This window comes from Heterocephalus glaber, unplaced genomic scaffold (assembly GCF_053883595.1).
Source record: "Heterocephalus glaber isolate CG9 unplaced genomic scaffold, H.glaber_assembly_v1.0 deba00001479, whole genome shotgun sequence".
NCBI lineage: Eukaryota > Metazoa > Chordata > Mammalia > Rodentia > Bathyergidae > Heterocephalus > Heterocephalus glaber.
Genome location: NW_028258316.1, coordinates 888,817 through 912,845, shown reverse-complemented (window position 1 = coordinate 912,845; position 24,029 = coordinate 888,817). Strand labels below are relative to the sequence as shown.

General features: G+C 65.7%; 2 protein-coding genes across 6 annotated transcripts; both read right to left on the bottom strand.

The window, feature by feature from the left end:
• Positions 1–1,048: 1,048 nt before the first annotated feature.
• Positions 1,049–19,484, bottom strand: Abca2 (ATP binding cassette subfamily A member 2). 4 transcript variants are annotated; one of them, XM_004848801.3, is made up of 48 exons: positions 19,331–19,484; positions 16,340–16,433; positions 15,233–15,344; positions 14,955–15,118; positions 14,624–14,748; positions 14,396–14,506; positions 13,934–14,152; positions 13,292–13,659; positions 12,944–13,103; positions 12,232–12,360; positions 11,968–12,135; positions 11,788–11,884; positions 11,398–11,571; positions 11,218–11,320; positions 11,033–11,147; positions 10,733–10,923; positions 10,498–10,648; positions 10,212–10,416; positions 9,866–10,030; positions 9,586–9,766; positions 9,290–9,502; positions 8,900–9,096; positions 8,628–8,810; positions 8,223–8,407; positions 8,014–8,134; positions 7,562–7,798; positions 7,280–7,486; positions 6,976–7,078; positions 6,582–6,901; positions 6,289–6,502; positions 6,098–6,203; positions 5,908–6,019; positions 5,760–5,820; positions 5,507–5,681; positions 5,265–5,380; positions 5,045–5,192; positions 4,824–4,947; positions 4,581–4,713; positions 4,326–4,446; positions 3,974–4,152; positions 3,740–3,881; positions 3,438–3,572; positions 3,218–3,321; positions 3,040–3,132; positions 2,761–2,863; positions 2,545–2,682; positions 2,047–2,253; positions 1,049–1,677 (listed from the first exon to the last, which is right to left on the bottom strand). In XM_004848801.3, exons 1-48 carry the CDS (start codon positions 19,394–19,396, stop codon positions 1,642–1,644), a joined length of 7,311 nt encoding a protein of 2,436 aa, XP_004848858.2. In that variant the 5' UTR covers positions 19,397–19,484; the 3' UTR covers positions 1,049–1,641. The 4 variants fall into 4 exon arrangements, with proteins under 4 accessions (XP_004848858.2, XP_004848855.3, XP_021117293.2 ...); XM_004848798.4 differs by lacking the exon at positions 19,331–19,484 and adding an exon at positions 16,958–17,854; XM_021261634.2 differs by lacking the exon at positions 19,331–19,484 and adding an exon at positions 16,710–16,912.
• Positions 19,485–21,841: 2,357 nt separating this feature from the next.
• Fut7 (fucosyltransferase 7) lies at positions 21,842–23,999 on the bottom strand. Of its 2 annotated transcripts, none has more exons than XM_004848796.3 (2): positions 23,442–23,999; positions 21,842–23,340 (listed from the first exon to the last, which is right to left on the bottom strand). In XM_004848796.3, exons 1-2 carry the CDS (start codon positions 23,452–23,454, stop codon positions 22,325–22,327), a joined length of 1,029 nt encoding a protein of 342 aa, XP_004848853.1. In that variant the 5' UTR covers positions 23,455–23,999; the 3' UTR covers positions 21,842–22,324. The 2 variants fall into 2 exon arrangements, with proteins under 2 accessions (XP_004848853.1, XP_021117198.1); XM_021261539.2 differs by having other exon boundaries at positions 21,842–23,181.
• Positions 24,000–24,029: the final 30 nt, after the last annotated feature.

Here is a 24,029-nt window from a genome sequence, read left to right as displayed (position 1 = left end):
CAACTCACCCGGGACTCCCCTCTCCGGGCAGGAGTTGGTGCAATGCGGCTCACATGGTGGCTCGCGGGGTGCCAGCTGGACGGTGCCCCCTGTGGACCCCGAGGTCCACTTGGCAGGGGTCAGCTTCTGCCTGCTCAGGGTGATGGCTCCCCTACCCCTCCAGTGGGGTCACCTCCAGGGACCACCCTCTGGGGCTGAGCAGCCATCACCTCCATCACCTGCTCCTCACCCCCAGCCCAGCCCCATGGGGCACGAGCCCACAGCTCCAGGCTCCTGCTGCACCCCACCTAGGCCCTTGAACGGTCTAAGGTAGAATCTGATGCCAGCCCAGCCTTGGGCCGAGACGGGACCCTCAGACCACTGCCCCCTTTGTCTGGCACACACGGGGCTCCACTGCCAGCGGACCTTGTGGCCCCGGGACCCCAGGTCTCCTCAGCCTTTGGACACGGACCCTCTTCCTTTGCCCACTTCCACCCAGCTGTCAGTGCCTGCCTGGGGCCAGCTCCTCCTGGGCGTGTCCCTCACTACCCAAGGATGAGGCTAGCCCAGCACAGGGTGGGGAACCCTGGCATAAAGGCAGCGCCGATGGTGGTAGATTTAGAGGTAAAATGTTGCCCCAGAGTCTCCTGTGTATGTAGGGAGGGCTGGGCCAGAAGAGGTTTGTCACCAGGGAGTGACCCACAAGGTCTTACTGCTGTCCCCACTCCTTGCTTCTCTGCTTCCTGGATGCCTCAAGGTGACCAGCTCCCTTCCACAAGGCCCCTCCACCAGGCTGCTTCTGCCTTGGCACCAGCTGACTCCGGGCTGAACCCTGTGAAACTGAGCCCAAATGGACCTCTCCTCCTTTAGGCTGCAGGTATTTGGCTTTTGTCCTGCTGGCAGCAGAGTGACTGAGACAGACAGGAGGCGGGGGCATCAATGCCCTGTGAAGCCCACCGCAGACCCGTGGTGTGAGTGGGGAATGGAGGGAGTGATGCTCAGCCTCCCCACGGTCTCCTCATGTCCAGCCCTGCCCGGATGCCCAGGCCCACAGGCGCAGCCCCCCACAGGCTTTTCATCATTTATTGAAAACAAACATCTGTGCGCAATGTACAGGTCCGGCTCCAGGTGGGCGGCGGGCAGGGCCAAGCTGGGTGGAGCAGAGGCAGCAGGGCGGGGAGGGGCCTGGCTCTCTCTGGCCCCAGGGCCGGCTTCACCCTTCCTGCCCAGGGACACTGACACTACACTGTGCCACAGCCCAGCCAGCACCCCTTCTCAAAGCAAAATAAATAGGCGGACCTGCCCTAGGCCCTAGGCAGCCCCAGCCCCAGGGCAGCCAGCAGCCACTGGTCTGGCTGCAGGGTGCTGTGGACAAAGATCACCCCAGTGAGAGCAGGGCAGGATGAGGGGCCGGGCCAGACCCCAAGGCTTTAAGGCAAAGCAGGGTGAGGGTGTGCAGGGCCAGGGTCGGGCCAGCCTTTGGCAGGACCAGGGAGGACAGCTGCGGAAACCGCAGGGCAAGGCCAGAGACAAGCTGGAGGCTGTGAGGCCCTGGTCCCGAGCCTCCCTCTCAGCCTGGCAGGTGGCACTGAGGGACACAGGTCGGGCCCTGGCCGCCCTGACTTCTGGCCCCACAGGTGCCTGTGGGGCTCTGCTCCTCGGTCAGCAGAGCGTGTCCGTGTTGAAGGAGAGCTGGGCCTGGGACAGCAGACAGGAAGCTGGAGTCATCTTCCAGCAGGACCAGGGCCGGGGGTGCTCACCCTGGACCCCGCCCTGGTCTGGATGCTGGGGCTCCCTGGCTTCTTGCCTGTCTTCCCAATGCATGCGTGCACTTGGTGCATGGGCTCCTGCCGGGCCGGTGGCCACTGTCTGTTCCCCCCCACCGCTGCTTCCAGAGGGTCACAGGTCTCCCGTGTGACCTCTCTCCTCCGCCTGTCCCCAGTCTTGTGGTTCAGCCTAGTCCTGGGGGCCGGCCCCTCACGGCCCTGACCCCTAGACCACAAGCAGCCCGTGGCTGGCTCTCCGCCCCCCAGAGCCTGAGAACTGCGCTGGCCTGACTGCTCTCACCCGCTCCTCCTCAAAGCTGATGAGGCCCTCGTCCTCTGTGTCCAGCTCCTCGGGCTCGTCTGCCACGAAGGCCCGGAGCTCGGTGGGGGCTGCCCGGGGCCGCAGCAGGCTGAGCAGTCGGCCCAGTGGGGACTGGAGAGCAGAGGGCGGCTCTGTCTCCTGTTGCTCCAGGTTGTCGCTCTGCTTCTTTGCAAAGTTCACGAACACCTGGGTGGGCGAGGTGGGGCGCGCAGTTAAATGGTGCTGGAAAAATTGGGCTTCAACTTGCCAAAGATTAAAACTAGACCCGTATCTCTCACCATGCACTCAACTAAAATTGAAATGAAGATCTAAACATTAAAATAGAAACGCTGAACCAGCTGGAACAGAGGTTCGGCAGAACTCTTGAAGACACTGGTGTAGGAAAGGATTTTATGAACGAACAAAACCTCTGTTGTCCCTGAACTGGCACAACCAAAGGCCCGCGGTGGGCGAGGCGCAGGCGGCGGGAGCACTCACGTTGTCCAGCGTGGTCTGGCTGACCGAGTAGTCCTCGATGCCCAACACGCCCGCCACCTGCTCCATCTTGCTGAACACCTGGGCCAGCGAGATGTGCTCCGACTTGAGCTGGTACTGCACCTTCGTGTGGTGTCGCTCCTGGGGATGGGAGAGGCGAGGGATCAGGGGCTGCTCCGGCGGCAGGCCCCGCCCAGGCCCCACCCAGTCCCCGCCCACCTTGAGCACGGCTTCCGGGAAGTTCCGGTTGAAGAACCGCACCACGTCCTTCACGCTCTGGTTGCTCTTAGTCCGTACTGTGATCATGTACCCATCCCCAAACCTGGAGGAAGGGCTCCGTGGGACACTGCAGCCCCTGCCCCACCTGCTGCAGACGCCAGCCCACACTCACCTGTTCTTTTTACTTTTGGGGGGGGGTACCGGGGATCGAACTCGGGACCTTGCACTTGCAAGGCAGGCGCCGGAACCACCGAGCTAAATCCCCGGCCCCGCGCTCACCTGTTCTTTAGGTGCTGGATGCTGCCCAGACAGCGCAGGCGCCCGTTCACCATGATGGCCAGCCGTGTGCACAGGGCCTCGCACTCCTCCATGCTGCGGGCAGACATGCTCAGCTGGCACCCGAAGGGCTGCAGGGCCCGGCAGGTGAAGGACCGGGAGGGGAGGGAGGGAGGCCCACCTGTGCGACGTCAGCACCACTGAGCGCCCTGTCTTGATGAGGTCGAGAATGAGGTTCCACAGGAAGCGCCGTGCCTTGGGGTCCATGCCAGTGGTGGGCTCATCCTGGGGGGGTCAGGTTCAGCCCTTCAGTGCTCAGCCTCCAGGACCCATCGGGCTCCTCTCTAGCCGAGCTCGCCGGGAGGACAGGGGTAGGGTACCTGACCCTCCCCGGGACTCACCAGGAAGATGAAGGCGGGGTACCCAATGAGCGCGATGGCGGTGGACAGCTTCCGCTTGTTGCCGCCGCTGTAGGTGCCAGCTGGCTTGTCTGCATACTTGGTCAGCTCCAGTTTCTCCAGTGCCCACTTCACCACCTGGCAAGGACACCAGGAGTCGGGGTCGGGGGAATCAGGGGGGCACTGGGGGTGGGAGTCGGGGGCCTCAAGTACAGGGAGCGTCGACAGGAGGCACAAGGTGCAGGGTTGTCTGACGCGGGCGTAGGGACGCCAGGGCCCGGGCCGGGGCCGCCTTTCCCCCTCACCCGAGCCTCATCCTTCCAGGGGATGCCGCGCAGCCGCGTGTACAGCTGCAGATGCTCTCGCGCCGTGAGCTCATCAAACAAGGCGTCAAACTGCGGGCAGTAGCCGAGGCTCTGCTGTACCTGGAGCAGCTCCTTGAGCACGCTGGGGACGCGGGGCCGTCAGCACGTGGGCCACGTGGGTCACGTGGCCCCCCGCCCGCCCCCGCACGCCCGCCCCCGCGCGCCCGCCCGCACCTGTGCCCGTTGACGAAGGCCTCGCCGCCTGTCGTGCTCTCGTCGCCCGTCAGCATCTTGAAGGTGCTGGTCTTGCCCGCACCATTGACACCCAGCAGGCCAAAGCACTCGCCTGGACGCACACCCAGGCACAGGCGGTCCACCGCCAGGATGCGGCCGATCTTCCGTGACTTGTATACCTGGGGGGCAAAGGGACTTCACACTCAGCTCAGTGGCAGGGGAAGGAACCACAGCGGTGGGAGACTCCACCCAGTCGGCCTACCAGCCCCGCCCCTTCCCCCCACCCATCTCAGCCCCGCCCCGCCCCGCCCGGCCTGGCCCCGCCCCTCACATCCCTCAGTTCCCACCCCACCTTGGTCAGATTCTCAATCTTGACCATGTCATTATCAGCGTCCCCGCGAAGCACTCGCTGCCGCTCACTGGCCACATCTATGTCGTCCTCCACGGGGGGCTTCGTAGACACGGGTGTGCGTCTGGGGGAACAGGGTGGCAGTGCCTACCCTTGCCCTCCACCCACGCCTGGGGCCAGGGCCCACTCAGGCCTCTGGCTGTAGGCATGGCCCAGCCAGGCCACCTGCCCATCATCGTCCAGGGACTGCACACTCACTGTGGCTGCCGCAGGAAGTTGTACTGGCACATGAGGGTGAGGAAGAAGCCCACGAAGCCCTCGACGGTCATGGCCACCAGCCCACGGGTGACGATGTCCCATTCGAAGGGGGACTTCATCTTGTCAAACTGGCCTGTGGGATGGCCAGCTCAGGGGCTCTGGGAGCCAGCGCGCCTTGCCCAGGGCTCCAGGGCTCCCAGCCAGGCCTGCCACCCCACCCCACGCCCACGGGCACAGCCTCACCAATCTTGGCGTAGTACTCATTGATGTACTCGTTGTAGGCCATCTCCATGAGCCCGTGGCCCAGGTTGTAGTTGGGGAAGACGAGGAAGCAGTTCTTCAGGTAGCTGTTGACAATCTTCAGGTCCTGGAGGTCGCGGGGTGGTGGGTACAGCCTAGGCACTGCTGCCCCAGGCCTGCCCTGCTGTCTTCCTCCCCCTCCCCTTCCCTGCCCGGCTGCCCACCTTGTCATGCTCGAAAAGCTGCAGCAGGAAGGTAGCCACAGTGGCAGTGATGCCGATGAAGAGGTTGATGACGATGAGGAACACGTAGGCCGAGCTGGGCACCTCAAACCAGAAGGAGGCTGGGTACATGATGGGGGTGATGGACCACCTGCGGGAGGTGGGCGTGGTCACGGCCAGCCCTGGCCCCTGCAACCACAGCCGCCTACAGCCCCGGCCTTACCCATAGAGCAGGAACAAGGACAGCACCGCAGGGAAGTTGGTGGGTGATGTGTAGGCTGGCAGGTCGAACACGAACAGGATGATGACACAGCAGGTGGCAGGGACCAGGTAGTTGAGCTGCAGAGGCAGGGGCAGCTGGTGAGGTCGGGGTCAGCTGGCAAGGTCCGGGGCGGAGAGTGAGGTCCAGGGCGACTGTTTGGGGTGGGAGTCGGGGCTGGGACGGGGCGGAAGGCAGGGACACACCATGTCCCACACATAGTTAGCCAGCCAGTAGATGACGGGGTTGCAGCCGCTGACAAACTGCAGATGCTTGGCCTTGGTGGACTTCTCGGCCACCAGGAAGACCACGAAGCTGGCTGGCACAAAGGACATGGCCACGATGATGAAGATGGCGATGACCACGTCCGTGCCCTGCAGCCTAGGGGAGGCAGTGCTCAGCCGGGCACGGTGCTCTGGGGAGCTGTGGGTACCACCCCCCGTGCCCTGCCCCACCTACAGGTAATCCAGGGAGAGGCTGGCACTTGTCTTGTTCATGGGGTGGTTGGTCACGGTGATGCCTGCACACAGGGAGGGCAGCCTCAGGCCCTGCTGCGCCAGCCCCGTCACCCCACTGGGCTCCCCCAAGCCCACCATGGCCCACTCACCATAGGCTGCAGGGTTGCCTTTGCTCTTGGGCAGGTTGGCACGCAGGATGGCATTGTTGAGGCTGTTGAGGTAGGTGGGCATGCTGTGGTAGCCCTTGTTGTTGTAGAGCACCTGCAGAAGGAACGGGCTCAGAGAGGCCCCTGAGCGACAAGGGCCACACACCAGCTGAGCGCCCGGGTGGCAGCTCACCTGGGCCACCCTGCGCACTGCGATCTTCCGCACCATGGGCGGGGCTCGGGCACCGAATGAGGCCGGGATGGACTTCTGGATGTTGCCAAAGGTGATGGCACCATACCTGCAGGTGGGCAGGTGGGAGAGGAAGTGAACCTGGTGAGCAGTGCCTGGCGACCCCTTGTGCACAACCGCCCCACCTGGCTCACCGGTGCAGCCGGAAGCGGTCGGAGGTGAACAGGAGATACTCAGAGACATTGTGGCCTGTGATGTCCATCAAGATGTCACCCGTGACCACTCGCATCTGGGGTGGGTGCCCACCCACGCTGCTGGGGCAGGAGAAGCCAGTGCCCTGTGTGGAGCAGGTGCAGCGGACAGGCTCCCGCACCAGGCGTGGCAGGGAGGGCACCGAAGTCCACGTCTCTGTGGGGGCAACGCGGCACAGTGAGGCAGAGATGGAGCCCTCCCGGGTCATGCACCCCACATCCCCGAGAGCCGGTACCTGGCCCGGCAGTGGGTGGCAGGGAGGTGTTCCCGGCCGGCAGCAGGTCCTCATCCAGGGACACCGGTGAGTCGGACGGGGCGGGCGAGGGAGGGGGTGGCACGAAGTTGGACAGCGGGAGCCCCTGAGTGAAGGACTCTAGGCACATGCTGTCAAAGAACCTGGCGGCCAGCACACGGGACTCCCTGCTGCTCAGGTTCAGTGTGGGCCCCAGGGAGCCGTTGGCAGGAGACTTGAGCACGCAGGTGGCACCCACACCTGAGGGCAGCCGGAGCGTGCTCACCAGCTGCTGGGGGCTAGCATCCGGGGACAGCTGCAGGCTAGCGGAGAGCACAACAGTGTGAGCTGGAGCACCTGTCCGCCCTCCCTGAGGGCCACCCCGCTGAGGCCTCACCGGTATTCCCGGCGCTCCTCGCTGGCATAGGGGATGAAGTTGCCTCGGGGCTGGGTGTAGTTGTGGTACTGGGAGGGCGACAGGACTAGCGGCGGCAGGTCACCTGCGGGTGAGCAGGAGCCCCTGAGCAGGGTCTGACCACCAGCCAGGGGTCCCCAGAGTGCCCAGGTTTGGGGTCTGGGCCCCGGGTGAGATCCAGAGCAGGCAGGGTCCCCCAGGAGGCTGGAAGGAGGGCCCAGCACCCACTGGGGCTGGATGTCGGCCACGGCCCCGCCCCGCCCTGCGCCAGACCAGGTGGCCTTACCGATCTCGGGGACAGACAGGGCCACCGTCATGGCCACACAGACGAAGAAGGCAGGCAGCAGGATCTGCGAGCAGAGTGCTTTGGAGTTGCGGCGGGCGCAGTGGAAGCGCTTGACCAGTAGCCCGTGGAACTGCCGCACCTTCAGCCACCAGCCCTCCAGTTTGTGGCTGCCCTGGCCCACACACGCCAGGGTCTCCGCCTCGGCCTCTGCACGGAGAGGGTGGCTCAGTGGGCAGCCCCACACCACCCCATGCCCACCTGGCCTCACCCAGCTAGCCCCACCTTGCAAGCTGACATTGTCCGGGTCCTGCAGGTTGTCAAAGAGCGGCCTGTAGTCACCATAGACGTCGGGGTAGCCACCCCCCGCATCGCCTCGGGCAGAGCCCACTGAAGACGCCGACTGCAGCGATGCCTGGGACTGGGTCAGCTCTGAGCATCGGGCCAGGTTGCTGCACTGATTCTCCCCAGACCCTGGGTCCTCTGGCCCAGGCAGCACGTCCTTCCTGGACTCCTTCATGTCTGCCGGGCCAGAGGGGACAGCAGAGCTGAGAGTGGCCAAGGCCACCTGCCCCAGGTCCACCCAGCCCCAGCTCCCGGGCTGCCCACGTGTCCAGGACCTGTGGCCACCAAGCCACCTCAGGGAGCCACCCCAGAGACCAGGAGGAGATGCCCAGGCCGAGTGCAGGCCCTGAGAGTGGAAGGGCAGGCGGCCCAGAGGCACCTGGGGCTCTCACCGGCCTCGCTGTTCTCCAGGGACTGGTCCTCCTCGGACACCTTGAGGAACACCTCCTCCAGGGTGGTGTCCATCAGCCCGAAGCTGCTGAGGCACAGCGTGTCCAGGCTGTGCTCCAGGTGCTGTGGAGGGCGAGGTGAAGCCAGCACTGCGGACACAGAGCAGCAGAGCCGCTTTCCCTGCCCCCACGGCTGTGCAAGGGCCTGGTACCTGGAAGAGGCGTTCAAAGCCCCCCTTCTGGGCCGCCTCGCTGGGCAGGACATAGGAGAGCTCGGTGCTCGTGTCTGACAGCAGCAGGCAAGACGCCACATGCTTTCGGATGAACTGGGACACCTGGGGCTCTGAGCAGCTGCTCAGCGGTGCCCGACCCGGGGGGCTGGATGCCAGGCCTGGCTCTGGGGAGGGAGGGGGAGCAGGGAAGGGCTTCACTGGGTGGCGAGGGAAGAGGAACCCCAAAGGGAACCCACCGGTCCAGATGGGGGCATGAAATGAGGGGCAAAGCCCACCGGGCATCCTAGGCCGAGGGAGGGGAGCAGCCACGCTCCACCGGGGGGTCCGCGGCAGGGGGTCCTGGGGGGGTGGCCCCAGGCCTGCTTGGGCAGCCTCGGCACAGACCTGGGGGGGCCCCGGGCTCGGCAGGCCGCTTGACCAGCGTGAGGCGGTACCCGTCGCCGTAGGCGCCCTTGAGGAAGAGGGGGGAGCCGCAGCACTTGAGCTTCCCGTGGGAGATGATGGCAATGCGGTCCCCCAGCAGGTCGGCCTCGTCCATGTGGTGCGTGGACAGGAGAATGGTGCGCCCTGGGGGCCGTCCAGACACGGGCAGCTCAGGGCCAGGTGGGGCGGCCAGGATGCCCGCGACGCCTGCACCAGCTGGGCGCCCCACACACCTGGCTTGTACTTCAGGATGAGGTCCCAGATGGCGCGGCGGGCATAGGGGTCCACGCCCGCCGTGGGCTCGTCCAGGATGATGGCACGGGAGCCGCCCACAAAGGCAATGGCCACCGAGAGCTTGCGCTTCATGCCGCCCGACAGCGTCTGCACCAGCGAGTGCCGCTTGTTGGAGAGCTCCAGGTCCTCGATCATCCTAGGGACGGCAGGGGGGCCATAGGCTGCAGGGCGACAGGCCGACCCCGAGAGCCAGCCCTCTGCCCACTGCACGCTCTGGGTCTGAACAGCCTGCTGGCCCTGCTCCTCCCCAGGCGCCCCTGCTCTACGCCCTGGCCCTCTCCCCTCCCCGCCCACCCAGGCCCCCTCTGGGCCCGGCCCGACCCACTCACTTGTCCATCTCCTTGCGGATCTCCCCCTGAGCCATGCTCTTGAGCCTCGAGTAGAACCAGAGATGCTCTTCCACTGTGAGCCTGTCGAAGAGCACGTTGTGCTGAGGACACATGCCCAGGTTCTTGCGGATCTCGTCCATCTCTGTGCGGATGTCGTGCCCGTAGATGGTGGCCGAGCCCGAGGTGGGTGGGAACAGGCCAGTCAGTATGGACCTGGTGGGAGGCAACGAACATCAGGGTCCACCCTGCGGGACCCCACCTTTCCTGCACCGAGAGAAGCAACGCTCGGTTCTCACATGGTGGTGGTCTTGCCCGCGCCGTTGTGGCCCAGGAAGGAGACCACCTGGTTCTCATACAGGTTGAGGCTCAGCTTGTTGAGGGCCAGCTTCTTGTCATTCTTGTAGACCTTGGTGAGCCTGTCCACACACACAACCAAGGGCAGGTGGGTGGGCTCCTCTTCCATGCCTCGGGTCTCCTCTGTACACAGCCACAGGTTAGCAAGGTGCAGGCAGAGCTGAGCCAGCCCAGGACCCAAACCCAGCACCCGCCGGGCTAGCACTCGGGCTCAGGCCTCACCGAAGCGCCGGCTCTCCATCGCGCAGGCCTGGTCCTCCTCCATGATGCTGAGGCGGGGGGCACGTGCCCAGGGCCAGCTCCACTCCCACGCCTCTGCCCGCCCACTGCCCAGCCAATAGGACTTCTGCAGTGGGAAGTACCAGGGCCGGGGCAGCCCGTACATGCCTGGGGGTCGGGGAGGGGAGGGGAGGCTGACCTAGGGCCTGGGGGTGACTGCATCCTGTGGGCCATGTGCCCACCCAGGGGCCCCCCACTGCCTTTGGGAGGCAGCCCAGAGGGCTGGCCCCTCACTGGCTGGGGATCCTCCTCTGGCCTCTCCCCTGCCCTTCCACAGACAGGTCAGTACCTGGGTGCACGGCCTCGATGTACCACGTGAGCACGCCGTAGACAACTGTGTCCACCATCAGCATGGTGACAGCAAGGAGCAGGTTGAAGTCATCCCCTTCCACTGGGGACTGGCTGAACGTGTGCCACTGGATGCCCACGCCTGCCACCTCATACAGCGCGAAGTACTTGGAGCCCAGGCCAAAGGCTGTCGTGGACATCAGGGACTGAGGGGTGGTGGTGTCAGTGCCCCCCACCTGGCACCCCCCGCCCCCCGCCCGTCCGCTTGCCCCTGCCCTTGCCCTCACCGCAATGCACTTTTCAAAAGCAGTGATCTTGTCGTGAGCCACCTCCTCTCGGATTGCCACGTACATGTAGGGCACGTAGCTCAGGAAGTAAATGATGCCGCCACAGGCGGACGCCAGCTTGGCCTTGGAGTACAGCACGGACACCAGGAAGCTGCAGCAGACGGGCCAGGTGGCCATCAGCATGGCTCCAGGGGGTGTCCCCACGACACGGGCGCCCCGCCTCACCAGGGCTCACCAGAACATGATGGTGGCCACCGCATAGACGGCGAGGAAGAGCCAGATGATGAGCACGTGGCTGTGCATGAGCACCTGGCCGTACTTGAGGATGGCAGTGAGCGCGGTCACAGAGATGGACAGCTGCACGAAGCCCGTGATGAACCAGGCCACCCAGTGCACGGCATTGTCGAGGCCCATGGTCTTCATCACCTGTGGGGTGGGCGCAGCAGCACCTTGGGGCAGCGCCCACCCAGGAAGGACCCCCGGCCCACCCTGGCAGCAGGGTGGAAGCAGGGTGCTGCACTGGCCCCCGGCCCACCTCCTTCAGCCGGTGCTCCTTCTCCGCCACAATGTGCTGGATGGTCATGGCCACCGAGTACACCCAGGAGATCACCATGCACAGCGGCATCATGTGCTCGATGACAAACAGGAAGCTGAGGAACAGGGGTGTGAGGGGCTCTGCGGGCCGAGCCAGCGACCCCCAGCCCCACGGCCTGCACTCACTCGTCCCGCGTGTAGCAGGGGTAGGGGAACATCTGCACGTAGTTGCCGGGCTCCACAACGTCATGCCCCACGAAGGTGTTGATGATGGCCCGCTCCATCATGTCTGCGTGGGGGGAGGGGTCAGCAGTCAGCGCCCGGCTGGCCCCTCCCACCCCACCGGCCCTGGGCTGCACCCCTCACCCTGGATCCACACAAAGCCGTAGAGGAAGTAGAAGCGGCCACCAGTGTTGGGGCCCGGCCGCCAGTAGGCACGGCGGATCTCGTTGGTTTTCTCTGTGAAGCTGGAGTTCTGCCGGATCTTGTAGTGCACATGGGGCGGGAGCGAGCCGTCCTTCCGCGTCTGGAAGATGACACCTGGGCACGGAGATGGGGCGGGCTAACGGGGCCTGGTCTTGAAGTGGGGGCTATGCAGGACAGAACTGAGGGGTGCTGTGTGGTGGGACCAGAGCGAGAGCCGGCTGGGGAGGCCCAGGCACAAGGACGAGGGTTGGGGGCAAAGGAGGGGCAGGGCCGCCTGGCAGGAAGCAGGGCTGCGGGACACGGGCGCGGAGCCCCGGGCAGGCCACTCACTGGCAAACACGGTGACGTTGTCTTGGTAGGCCTGGTTGAGCGTGTAGTTGACAATGCTCTCCTCATCAGGGAAGCCCTTGAAGATGTCCACGCTCACCTGGAGGAGGGACATCGTTGGAGCCCCTGGGCAGGTGCAGGGCTGGGGCGTAGCCTGCTGGCCCCCACAGCTGTCCTGCCCACCTTGGACATGAACCGGATCCAGCCGCAGGCGGCGTTGTCGATCGTGCCCAGCTGCTGCAGGAGGGCTGTGCCGTTGGGCAGCGAGAAGTTGTCCTGGCGCAGGGCAGGCGGCAGCTCCTCCAGCGACAAGTTCAGTGCCTCCGGGTGCAGCCGCAGCTCCGCCGCGTACTGCGGGTGGAGGGCCGGCCGAGCGGGTGAGCCCTCTGGTGGGGGGCTCCAGGCGCTGCTCGGGGTCCTCACCACCACCCCTCCCACACTCCGCACCTGCTGCAGCCAGTGCAGGTGTTGCTGCAGACGGCCCTGCTCCAGCACGCTGCGGATCTCTGCCGAAATGTTGAGCCAGACCTGGGCGTAGTGTGTCACGTTGCCCACGAAGGCAAAGGTCTCATTGGCCTGTGGAGGGGATGGAGGACATGGGCTCCAGGACGGGCCCCACTGGCATGGGGTTCTCTGCTCCCTCACCTGCCCGCCGAATTCCATCCAGAGGCCCCCACCTCCCTCTGCCCATCACCCAGCCCCCACCCGGCTCTAGCTGTGCCATCCCAGCCCCTCCTCCATGTCCCTCCCAGCATGTCCTTGGGGTGCCCTGATGCTCGGCCATCATCTCCCCATCCCCATCCCAGGGACCCTCAGCTCCAGAACTTGGCTCTACCCGCAGGCTGCCCCCTCCCAGGCCCTTTTGGCTTCCTGTTCGGGACAGGTCCTTCCCCCAGGCTGCAACCCCACCACCACCCAGACACAGCCTCTTCCACCCCAGGGAGCCTCCAAGGGGGAGCAGCCAGGGGCCTCTGCACCTTGAAGCCTGCAGCCCCCCAGGGCCCCACCTGCAGAGCCATCACGGCTGAGGCTGGGCCCCAGGCCCCACACGGAGCCACCCTGCCTGTGTGGACCCTACAGAGCCGCCTCTGTGCGGGGCTCCCTGGCCTGCAGAGCCCCACCCGAGCCTCAGGCTCCAGCCAGGACCCAGCTCCTGCACCTTGAGTATGACGCGGTCGGCCTCCGAGCCCGCCGGCGCGTACAGGATTTTGGGGTTGCTGGTCACGAGGTGCACCAGAAGCCCGAGGTTCCGCTGCTCCTTGCTCGTGAAGCCCAGAGAGCTCATGTTGCCCCTTCGCAGCGCCTCGGGTTCGATGGTGCTGGGGCGGGGGTGGGGCGTCAGGGGAGGGCGGGGCTTCCCCAGAGGGGCTGTGTGGGCGGGGCTTAAGTGTGGGCCGGGCTGAGACGGGCATCACAGAGAGACCTCAGGGTGAAGGCTGCAGGTCAGGAAGGCCAGGGGTTCAGGCCCACGCCCTCCTGGTGACCCCCAACCCCACCCCAGACCTACCGGTTGTTGCCGCACAAGATGGGCTGCAGTCCGGCCCAGAGCTGCACAAAGGCGGAGCACTGCCCTTGCAGTGCATCTGGGGAGGCCGGGGCTGGGGCTGCTGGGGCGCCCTCCTCCGCAGTGCCATTGGAACTTGGGCCTACCGCCGTCCCCGTGCCATTGGCTGGGCCACCTGGGCCACTGGCGGGAGGGGCTGGGGCACGGCCAGCGCAGGCGCCCTGGGGGAGCAGCAGGGCCAGAGCGGACAGTACATCCACGTCCTGCAGAGCTTTCTGGGCATCCAGCAGGTCCCCTAAAAGCGCCTGGAGCCTCCGCGGGGGCGGGGCCTGCTGCCGGGCATCAGAACTGTTGGGAGCATCCAGGCCCAGCTGGGGAGAGACGGGCACAGGGGGCAATGCAGGCTGTGGGCACCAAGGGCTTGCGGGGGGACTGCAGGTGGTGACCAAGGCCAGGGTGGAACAGGGAGGAAACCAGCAGGAGCTCGGCTGGGGAAGGAGGGGTGACCAGGCTGGAGACGCAGGCCAGGCGCCAGACGGGCAGCAATGAGCCATTGGCAGGCACTGGGTACCCAGCCACAGCCCCACACACCTCCTGGGACCCCGCAGCCCCTCCAGCCTGGGCCCCTGGCAGGCAGGACCTCACCTGCTGAGCAATCTTGGTCATGTCCAGCTGGCTCCGGAGCTCTGTGGCCAGTCCAGTGAAGCGCTGGGCACGCACCCCAGCCTGCCCGCTGCACACAGCATCCTGGTAGCCCTGCAGAGCCTGCTGGTGCCCCTTGGGCATGGTGAGGATTTGGCCCAGGTCCCCAGAGCCCGGGCCACATGTGAGCCACTCCAGGAAGGCAGGGGCCAGCAGCAGCTCCTGTGGATGGGCACAGGGGATAGCTGGGGTCACACAGGTCAGGGGACGCCAACAGGAGGAGACCGAGGGTGTCGCGCCATCCACAGCCAGCTTCGGGGCTGCTTGGTTCCACGGCGCAGGGGGCTCTCAAGATAATGCCCTACCGCCCTTCGCGCCAGCCACCAACTCCCAGGAGGAAACCCACACGACCAAGGTGGGCCAGGGAGGACGGCAGCACACCTCCACCAGCAGACAGGCGCTCACCTCCATCTGGGACAAGCGGCTGCTGCCCAGCTGGCTCCAAGGCTCCTGACCCCTGGGGAAGCCTGACGCCCCATCCAGGGTGGGCAAAGGGCCAAAAAGCAGCCGGTAGACCTGGGGGCAGGGGACATGGCTCAGCCAGGAGGGCTCCAGAACCCTTGTTGCCCGTCTGCTGCAACCAGGGGGCATGAGGAGGGCAGAGGAACATGGCCCATGCACACCCCACCTCACCTCGGGTGGGTCCACATGGGCAGCCAGGAGGGCCTGTGCTGTGCTGTTGGGCAGTGACAGGTTCTGCATCAGGAACCGCCAGAGCTCCTGCGGGTCCCTGGCCACCGAATCCAGAGAGAAGGGCACTGGACAGGCAGGTGGATGGGGCTGAAGGCTGGTTCTGACCTCAGCAAGGTAGTCCCAGCCCACAACATGCAAGCAGCTCAGCCAGGCCCGCCCCAGGTACACTTGTGGGGAACTGGGCACTGCAATGCAGGGACCCGGGGCAGAGCCAGGCTGTGACCAGGGAGACGCAGCAGCCCCCAGGCCCAGCACTCCCCTCTCAGCGCACCTGCAGATCCATCCAGGTGGCTGTCCCAGGTGCCCGGGCCCAGGCTAAGGGCTTCCAGGTGCTGGCGCAAGGTCTCGAGCTCTGAGCCCAGGCTGGGCCTCGCAGGGTCGAACAGGTTGCCCTCTTCGACCACGCGGCTGAGGCGCTCCAGCAGCTGCGTGACCCTGCATCACCAGGCCTGTCACCCACTCAGAGGGGCTGGGGGCGGGGTGGGACTCCCAGCTCCCAGCTCCCAGCTCCCAGCTCCCAGCTCCCAGGGGACAGGGGCAGGGACTCACGTGGAGTTGGCATACTGCAGGAAGCCGAATTCATCCCGCTGGCCATCCGGGCACAGCGACTGCATGACAGGCAGGATGCCAGCAGAGGTCAGGGGTGCGGCTGTGTAGAAGGCTGGAGGGGTGGGGAGGGGAATGGGGGGAGGGACACAGGTGGGGGAAGAAAAATCAGGAAGGAAAGGCAGCTTCAGGGAGGAGACGTGGGTGGGGACAGAGCAACTGACCCTCCAGCTAGGCCAAGGCCACAAGCTGTAGTGCACGTGACTCTAGTAGATCAGAGGTCACAGGGCCACCTGCCACCCTTTCCCTAGAACCCCCCAAGTATCACTCTCCCCTCAAAATGCCCTGGCACCACCATGCAAAGCAATTCAGGTGTGGCACTGCCCACAGAGCCCGGGGGGGGCAGACAGGGACCCCTGCTGGGCAGTGACCTCTGACCTCTTGGGTCAGCTGGTTAGCAGAGCGAGTGCAGGAGCCTGCAGGAATCTGAAACACCCAGGCTGACCCAGCCCAGGCGAGCCCAGATGCCCCCTTCCCCAGAAGACAGGGCTAGGCGGACCCCAGAGGCACTAGTGGGGAGATGGCCCCCATGGCTTGAGCAGGGCACCAACTGCGGCCAGGCCTTCACTGGCCTTCCCAGGCCTCTGGGCCTTCACTGCCCACGCCCCTCCACAAGACCATCCACCGCCCCAGCTTGTGAGCCAGCTGCTCCTGGCCGCAGGCAGGGGGCTCTGCAGGACCCTGCCACGCGGCCTGGGAGGGCTGTTAATGCAAGCAGGAGGGGGGCTCAAGCTGCACCAGGAGGCCCCGCCAGGCCTTCCTGCAGCTGGCACCCAGCCAGCAAGGTGGCAGCCGCTCACTTACACACTGCATGCGGGCCGGCCGAGGAGAACAAGACCATGCAGGGTGGGGACCGGTCAAAACAGAACAGAGGAGACCGGTGAGTGCCGAGCTCATAGGGATGGGCACCGGCGTCTTCCCCCGCCTCTACGCTGGCCACAACCTCCACAGCCATTTGGGAGCAGGCACAAGGCCCACACCTGGGGGAAGCCAGGGCGGGACACACCCATGGCCCTCCCACCTGCGGTCCCGCCACGCCTGCCACCTCACCTTCCTTCACAGAGATGGTGGGCTTCTTCTGCCGAAGCCCCAGCAGGATGAAGAAGAGGACAAGCGGGATGAAGATCTCAAAGGCCAGGACCCACTGGAAAGGGCGGGCCAAGTGAGGCCACCATGCAGGTACCCGGGCCTCCCCCACCTCCCAGCAGGGCAGCCCCGCCCCGGCCGTGTGCCCCAGGGGCCAGGGAGGTCCGCACAAGCCCTTCAGGTCCCTTCTAGCGCACCAAGAAGGGAGCCCTGTCTACGGCCATCGAATCAGGTCTCCTGTCCCCCGCCCAGGTCCTGCCAGCCACACTGGGAACCCCCTGCCCTCTGAGGAGCCCTGGGCCAGCAGAAGCATATCCACCAACTTGGGGCCCACCCTGCCCTGTGCGTCTGCCAGATCCTCCCCTTCCTGCTCAGTGACCTGGACAGGAGCCTGGAGCCATCGAAGCCACATGCAGTCCACCTGCCTGAGCTGCCGCACACCCACAGGGCACCCTCCTCCCCCACAAAGGGGAGGGCAGACAAGGCCTGGTGTGGGCAGGCCCAGCCCGAGCTAGGGCCCTGAGCCTCCGGAAAGACCTGGTCCCCGAGGCTGAGGGGCCCCTCTCTGCCCTGGCTTCTCACCCTGCCACCTCTGCCACCTGGGACTGGGCTGCAAGGTGAGCCCGGTGGAGAGAAAGGCCAGGATTCCTCCCCCGTTCCACTGGAAAAGGAAGGACTCCCCATACCAGATCCACCCCAGCCCAGGCCAGGGGGCTGGCCAGGCTCGGCGGGAGCCGCTCCAGACCAGCCCCCGACCCACAGGACAGAGGGGGCCCTTGGGTCTTCACAGAGGCCCCGGATTCCCTCCACCCTCACCCCACCCGAAACATCAGTGCTCTGCGTGGCTGCTCCAGCCCATGCCAGCTGTGTCCAGGGTGCTCTGACAATAGAGCTCTGTGATCTGGAACACCATGCTGTGTGTCCGCACCCCACGCCCGCCCCAGCCAGTGCCAGCCTCCACCCCCTTCCCAACCAGCATCCGGGCCAGGGCCAGCAAGGAGGTGCTGCGGGTGCCCCAGGGCCACACCCCCAGGGTGAAGGGAACCAGAGGCCGGGTCCCTGCCTAGGTGCCACCGGGCCCCTCCACCACTGCAACTGCAGCAACAGGCCGGGCTGCTCCCCATCTCCATAGCAACAGCTGCGCATGAGCTGCAGGAGGGGGAGGAGAGTCCTGGTTGGCGGGGCAGCAGGCAGGTGGCCACAGGGGCATCTGGTTACAGACAGGCGGCACAGGTCCAGAACCACCTGGGGGCTGCAGGGGCCCAGCCTCAGTCCCTTAACACCAGCCCCATGTCCCCTTGTCATGTCACGGCCTGGATACCCACCCTAGGCCTGAGGCTCTCCCTGTAGCCTGAGCCTCCTCTTCAGTGGGGACACGGGGAGACCCTGCACCCCGGCTACTCAGTGACAAGGACCCTGTCTCCCCACCAAGGGCAGCCTGGGGCCGCAGGGTAGGCCCAGGTCTGGCTACCTAAGAGGGCACAGGCCACACTCACAGACAGAGAAACTGACGCACTGCACTTGGAAGGAGGAAGCATATAAGGCAGAGGTCCCGGGTTCTGCCCCTCCCGACACTCAGCTCTGAACAGCTGTACCTCTGCCCCAGTGTGCCACCCTGTAGGCAGGGCAAAGCCTCCACCCACCAAGTCCTGCCCTAGAGCCCAGCTTCAAAGCCCATCACCTGCCCAGGACAGAGGGACCAGCCGGCCCAGCCCCAGCAAGGGCTCGGTGCTCCCTCGAGGCAGCCGAAGAGCTCCACAGCAGCCTGAGCTCCTGGAAAGGGTTCTGGGCGCAGCCCAACCAGGCAGGCTGGGCCACTCCTGGGGAGACAGCAGGCGCTGCCAGCTGCCCCCACAGGCCACTGCTCCCTTCCCTGAGCCTTGAGATACTCCCTGAGTGCAAGGGCCACACTGCTCCCTGGCCTGAGGGCCCTTCTCGATAAGCACCTGCCTGGGGCTGATTCCAGGCCTGCTTCCAGGCCACCCTGCTGTCTCTGGTGACCCAGCAGCTGGAGCTGCAGACCCGGTCCGGCAGACTTCTTGCAACCTGGCCCTGGGCACTATGCCACGGGGTGCCCCACGTCTGGCTCCCTGCCAGGGCCAGGTGAGCAAGGGAACCCTGCCAGGCGGTGGTGATGATGGCCACCCCAACTTTCCGGTGCCCCAGGTCCCTGCTGTGGACTTTGAAGCCCTTCCGGATGAGGAGCCCAAGACGCAGCAGGAGCAGCTCAACCCTGCCCCTCCTAAGCTCCGGACTCTGCACCTTGCCCTGGGAAATCCCAAGGGCCAGAACAAACCCAGGCTGGCCCAGGGCTCTCTGGTCTCCTGAGGTCAGCACAGGGAGAACAAGTGGACGCCGGTGTGGCACCTGCAACTCCTGCCCCTGACAGCTCTCGTGTCAGGTGGCTCAGGGCCCAGTGCGGGCTGTCTGGGGTCACCGCCGCCCGAAGCAGGACCCGGGCCCTGGAGAGGCCTGAGGTCAGCAAGTGGGTCCCCCTGAGGACATCGGCCCCCAAAGGACACAGGGGTGCCGGGCGAGGCTGGCACAAGGACATCAGGGTGGTGAGAAAGCAGGAGCGAGGGCTGTGGACGTGCCAGGAGGGGGAGGATGGGGTGGAGGAGGAGGGCGGAGGAGAGCGCGGAGGAGGCGGGGGGGGGAGGACGACGGGGGCACCAACTCGCCCCAAGGGCAGAGCGGCGGCGGGAGGGGAGGCCGGGTCCCCGCAGCGCTCGGGCGGCCCAGAGCCCTGGCCTCGGAGCGGGGTGGGGAGGCAGCCGGGCCCAGCGCCTCCGTGAGCCGCAGTCCGGGCCCCACCCGCGGCGGCCAGTGACTCAGCCTCCCGGCGCGGGTGTCCGCGGGCGGCGGGGACCCCGGGCCGGGCGCGGGCGCGGGGCGCGGGGAGGGGTCGGCGCCGCACGTGCGCGTGGCGCGGGCCGCGGGCCTGGCGGGGCTCACCGGGCTCCGGCGCTTGAGCGTCACGTTCTTCCAGAGCAGCAGCTGCAGCTGGTGCAGGAAGCCCATGGCGGGCGTCGCGCCTAGCGCCGCGGCCGCTCCTCTGCCTGCCCCGCCGGGCCCCGCCGCCCGCTCGCGCCGCTCGGCAGCGCCCGCGCGGGATGGGGCGGGGCGTTGGGACCAGCGCCGGCCCGCGCCACCCCCGCTTAAAGGCGACGCCCCGCGTTCAAGCCCAAGCCCGCCAGGGGGCGCCCGGGCCGCACCCCAGGCCCGCTCGCCGCCTTTCTGAATGCGGGTCTGCTTGCCCAGCGCTTCTCCCGGGCCCAGCCCTGCACCCTGCCCATCCCGTTAGGGGACTCCTGCCAAGGCACCCCAGGCGGGAACCTCCTGTGGACGTGGCCAGGGTGAGGGCGGCTGGGCGCGGGGCCTCCGGAAGCCTCCACTCCGAGAGCCAGCGCTCCATCTCGGGACCGCTGAGACCCCCAGGGACGCCCCGTGTCCCAAGCAAATGGGTCACTATGACCAAGTGGCACTGATGGGGTGCATAAGGTAGAGCGTCCTGGTCAGTGGTTAGGAAAGGCAGATGGGAAAGGGATCCTGGGGCGCAGCGAGCAGGAGGCACCCGGGGCCAGAACATTATCCAAGCAGTTTTCCTACAAGGAGCTTTGGGGTTTTGTCGTTGCTGTTTAGGGGGTAAAGATTGAGCCCAGGACCTCGCACATGCTACCCAAGCTCTCTACCACTGAGCTGCATCCCTCGGCCTTGTTTTTACGTTTAAGACTGGGCTTGCAATGTTGCCCAAGCTAGTCTCCAACTCTTAGGTTCAAGCAGTCCTCCTGCCTCAGCTTCCAGAGTGCTGAGACCACAGACACCAGGGCCGCCTTGCCAGCTGCTCATGAGGAGTTTTAACGTGGGTTGGAAGCAGCCAGGCCTGAGTCTCGCGGGTCCTGGTGCATCTGAGGGGTCCCTGCAGCCCCTACACAGCTCAGGCGGGTGTGAGCATCCGGGGATGAGTCCAGCAGCAGGTCCAGCTGCCCTTGGGGAGGTGGGTGACCAGCAGACAGTGGGTCACATGAAGAAGTGGGGCAGGACTGGAATGGGAGCCCAGCTTCTGCTCTGATAAAGTTAAACTTATACTTGAAATTCTTCTGTTCTGTTGTGTTTTGTTTTTGAGACAGGATCTTGCTATGTAGCCCAGGCTGGCCTCAGATTCATGGCACCCTCCTGCCTTGACCTCCCGAGATTACAGGCCTACATTACTGTGCCCAGCTCTGTGTGAATTCTTTTTCTTTTCTTTTTTTGGTGCCAGGGATAAAACTCGGGACCTTGCGCTTGCAAGGCAGGAGCCAGAACCACTGAGCTAAATCCCCAGCCCATAATTAAGAATTTTGAGGCCAGGGGTGATGGCACCTGCCTGTAATCCCAGTACTCAAGAGGCTGAGGCGGGAGGACTGCTGCGAGTTCGAGGCCAGCCTATAATATGTAGCGAGACCCTGTCTCGGAAAAAAAAAGGCCACTGCAGGGCTGCACTGCGGCACTCCACCCAGGCTGCCACCCCCTGAGCAGCGAAAGAGTGGATGTGCAGGGTGCTGCCCCGGGAACTGCAGGTCAGGGTGCTGGGGATGCCGGCTGCCCTTCCGTGCATGGTTTGCTTGTCGGTCTCTGTCCGAGGGGAGCCTGGCCTCTGCACAGGGAGCCTCTCTACACAGCCCCTGTACAGAGGTGGCCGGAACCTGGCAGACAGAGGCCCAGACGGGCACAGACCCCAGCCCAGTCTAAGGTGTGGGGGATGGGTGGTGGTTGTTCCAGGGCCAGGTCCTCCCAGAGGCCCGCAGTGGCAGCAGAGGCCAGCAGGAGGCCGGAGAGGGCAGGCTGGCTCAGAGAGAGGCAGGCCCTGCGGGTAGGTCGCATGACAGCTCCTTATCAGCCTCTCCTTCCCTACCCATGACCGGCAGGGCCAGGCCATGGGGGTTCTGCTTGAGATGCATGAACAGTGCACCCTCCAAAGTGTATCAGGCTCTGGGGTTCTGCAGCTCCTCTGCAGGGTAGGTGACCCTGGCAGGTGCAGCCCTGCCCACACCAGCCTCAGGACATTCCCCTCTCCTGAGAGCCGGGAGGCCCGGGCTGGGCCAGGCCGGAAGCGTGGGGATGGGGTCACCCGCCACCCCCACCCAGGGGCCTAATCACCGCCCTGGTCACCGCCACCTCTCCAGCCTGCTGCCCACCCACCACTGAGGCTCAAGTCCCACCCTCTGTGCCACCCAGGCAGCTGCCAGCCCCAGAGGGATTCCAAGTCACAAATCAGGCCCTGTCACACCCAGGTGGCCTCCACCCCAGGCCCCATGAGATGGGAGATGGGCACCCTTGGCCCCAGTGGGGCTTCAGCCCGGGGTCCTGCTCTGCTTGTGCTTGGGGGCCAGGCAAGGTGCTCTGAGCTGCCACTTAGCAGGGCACCACAGAGTCGGAGAAGGCGCAGGGATGTTGTGGCCTTGACAGGCACCGCCCAGCCGCCAGTCACATTTGCCTCTTTATTCTCCATGGCTCCCCGCTCCCCTCTCCGAGCCCACTGTTGTTCCTTCTTGGGATCTCCAGGCCAGAACTATGGACAGAGGGGGACCAGGGCACCTGTTATGGGGGTTCACAGGGTTCAGGTTTGGGCCCCACAAACCACAAACCGGATGCTCCTGGCCCCAAGAGCCCTCCCTGCTTCTTCTTCTTCCAGCCAAGCCTGCTCAGTGTTTGTTCTGGGCAGAGAGGGGGCGTCCTAAGACCCTTTCCTCCTTGATCAGCCTGAGCAACAGCCTCCCATGACCTCTCCCCACCCTGCCTGCCCCCCAGTGCCTCCGAAGCCCACCTGCCTCCCACAGCCTCCCGCCTGCAGCTGCTCCTCCCTCCTGGCTTCCTGGTCTGTGACCCTGGCTTGCCCCAGGGTGGCCGGATGCCGCTGGTTCGGTTGCAACATCCAGGCCTGTCCCCCATCCCCCCAGTGGCGGGTGCTCAGGCCTGGAACCAGCCCTCCAGGTCCTCATAGACTTGGCCCCGGGGCAGGTGGGGGTAGCGGGCACAGATGGTGCAGAAGCGCTCCCGCCAGTCAGTGAGCACCCGCACACGCAGTCGGTCACGCCAGGCAAAGAAGCCTCGGTATCGGCTCTCATTCATGCCAGTGAGGAAAGCAGCAAGCTCGCGGGCAGAACTGAAGTCGTCCACGTGCACAAAGGCGTCAGGGGGCACGAAGGCCTCATAGGTGGCCCGGGGGGGCCCCAGCACCACAGGCACGGTCCCCGCCAACAGCGCATTGCGCCAGAGCTTCTCGGTAATGTAGTCTCGGTGCTGAGAGTTCTCAAAGGACAAGTAGAAGTGGTACTGGGCCACAGTGGGCACCAGACAGTCAGTACACAGTGTCCGCCCACTGGCACGGCCAAACACATCCACCTGCAGGTGGGGCGCCAGCTGCCGGTACAGCCGGGCACGCTGCTGCCGCTCCTGGAAGTTGCTGACCACCCAGGCGGCCAATCGGCTCTTGGCCGGCAGTGGGGGTGCAGGGCTCGAGCGGGGCTCTAGCCGGCCATAGGGCACGAAGATGTCGGAGTCACACCGGTAGCTCAGCACCCAGTTGAAGATGCCACGGAGGCGACGAAGCCCACGCGTGTGGCTGGGAGATTCCATAGAGGCCCAGACCCAGGGCTGCCCATGTGGCCGCTGGGCCAGGGGCAGGTGGGCCCGCTGTGTCTGCAGCTCCCGGTGGTGGAAGACTACCACGTCAGCACTGGCCAGCAGACTTCGGTTAGTGCTCAGGCGGCAGCGGGCCATGCCGTAGCGGGCACAAGTGTCACCTGGCAGCTCTGGGGGTTGTTCTGTGAAGGGCCAGTGCCAGATGAGGACGGTGATTGCGGGCTGGGGTGCCGGGGCCCCCCCTGGGGCTGGTCCCAACAGCTTCAGGAGCCAGAGGGCTGAGAGCATGGCCCCCCCTGCCAGGCCTCCCCAGGCCTGCAGCCTCCAGGTAGGGCCTCGCCCTGCAGCAGGACAGGAAGACAGGCTGTCACCCCAGGCTTGGGGACATGGATGGGTTCCCGTGCCCCACCACCCTCACCCTCCCGGGGGGCCACGCACTTACCAGCGTTAGTCATCCAGCGCCTCCTGGAATCAGTCACCCCAAAGATCTGAGGTTCTCAAATCACAGCAGCCACCCCGACAACTGCACCCGAAATCACGCCTGCGCCCAGACTCAGCTGTTGCCTGGAAGCCCCCTTCTTTCATCTACCCAAGGCGAGGACAGCCGGGGGCCTTCCTGCTGCAGCCCCGCCCCCACCCCTCTGGCTGCCAGGCGTGGGGTTGGCAACAGGAAGAGCCTCAAGCCAGGCCCCCTGCCCACCCCTGCCAGGCTCCAGATAGGCCAGGAGCCGACCAGCAGGAGGAAGGGGCCCCCTTGCCCCAGGAAGGGTGCCTGTGGAGCACTGAGTGGCGGCCCCTCCTCAGATGGGCACCCCAGCCACTGGCTGCACCGGCCTGGGCGCCTGGTGAGCGCAGCTGCACTTCCCTAGGAGGCGCAGCCCCTCCCTGTGGCATCACCCACTTCCCCTGCTCTCTCTCTGCTCTCACCCTCTGCTGGCCGTGGTCTCCCAGACCCTCAGGTGCCACAGATGTGTGTGCTCAACGATTTCAGGAGGCTGAGGTTTCTCATCGGGCCACCCCACCCCACCCC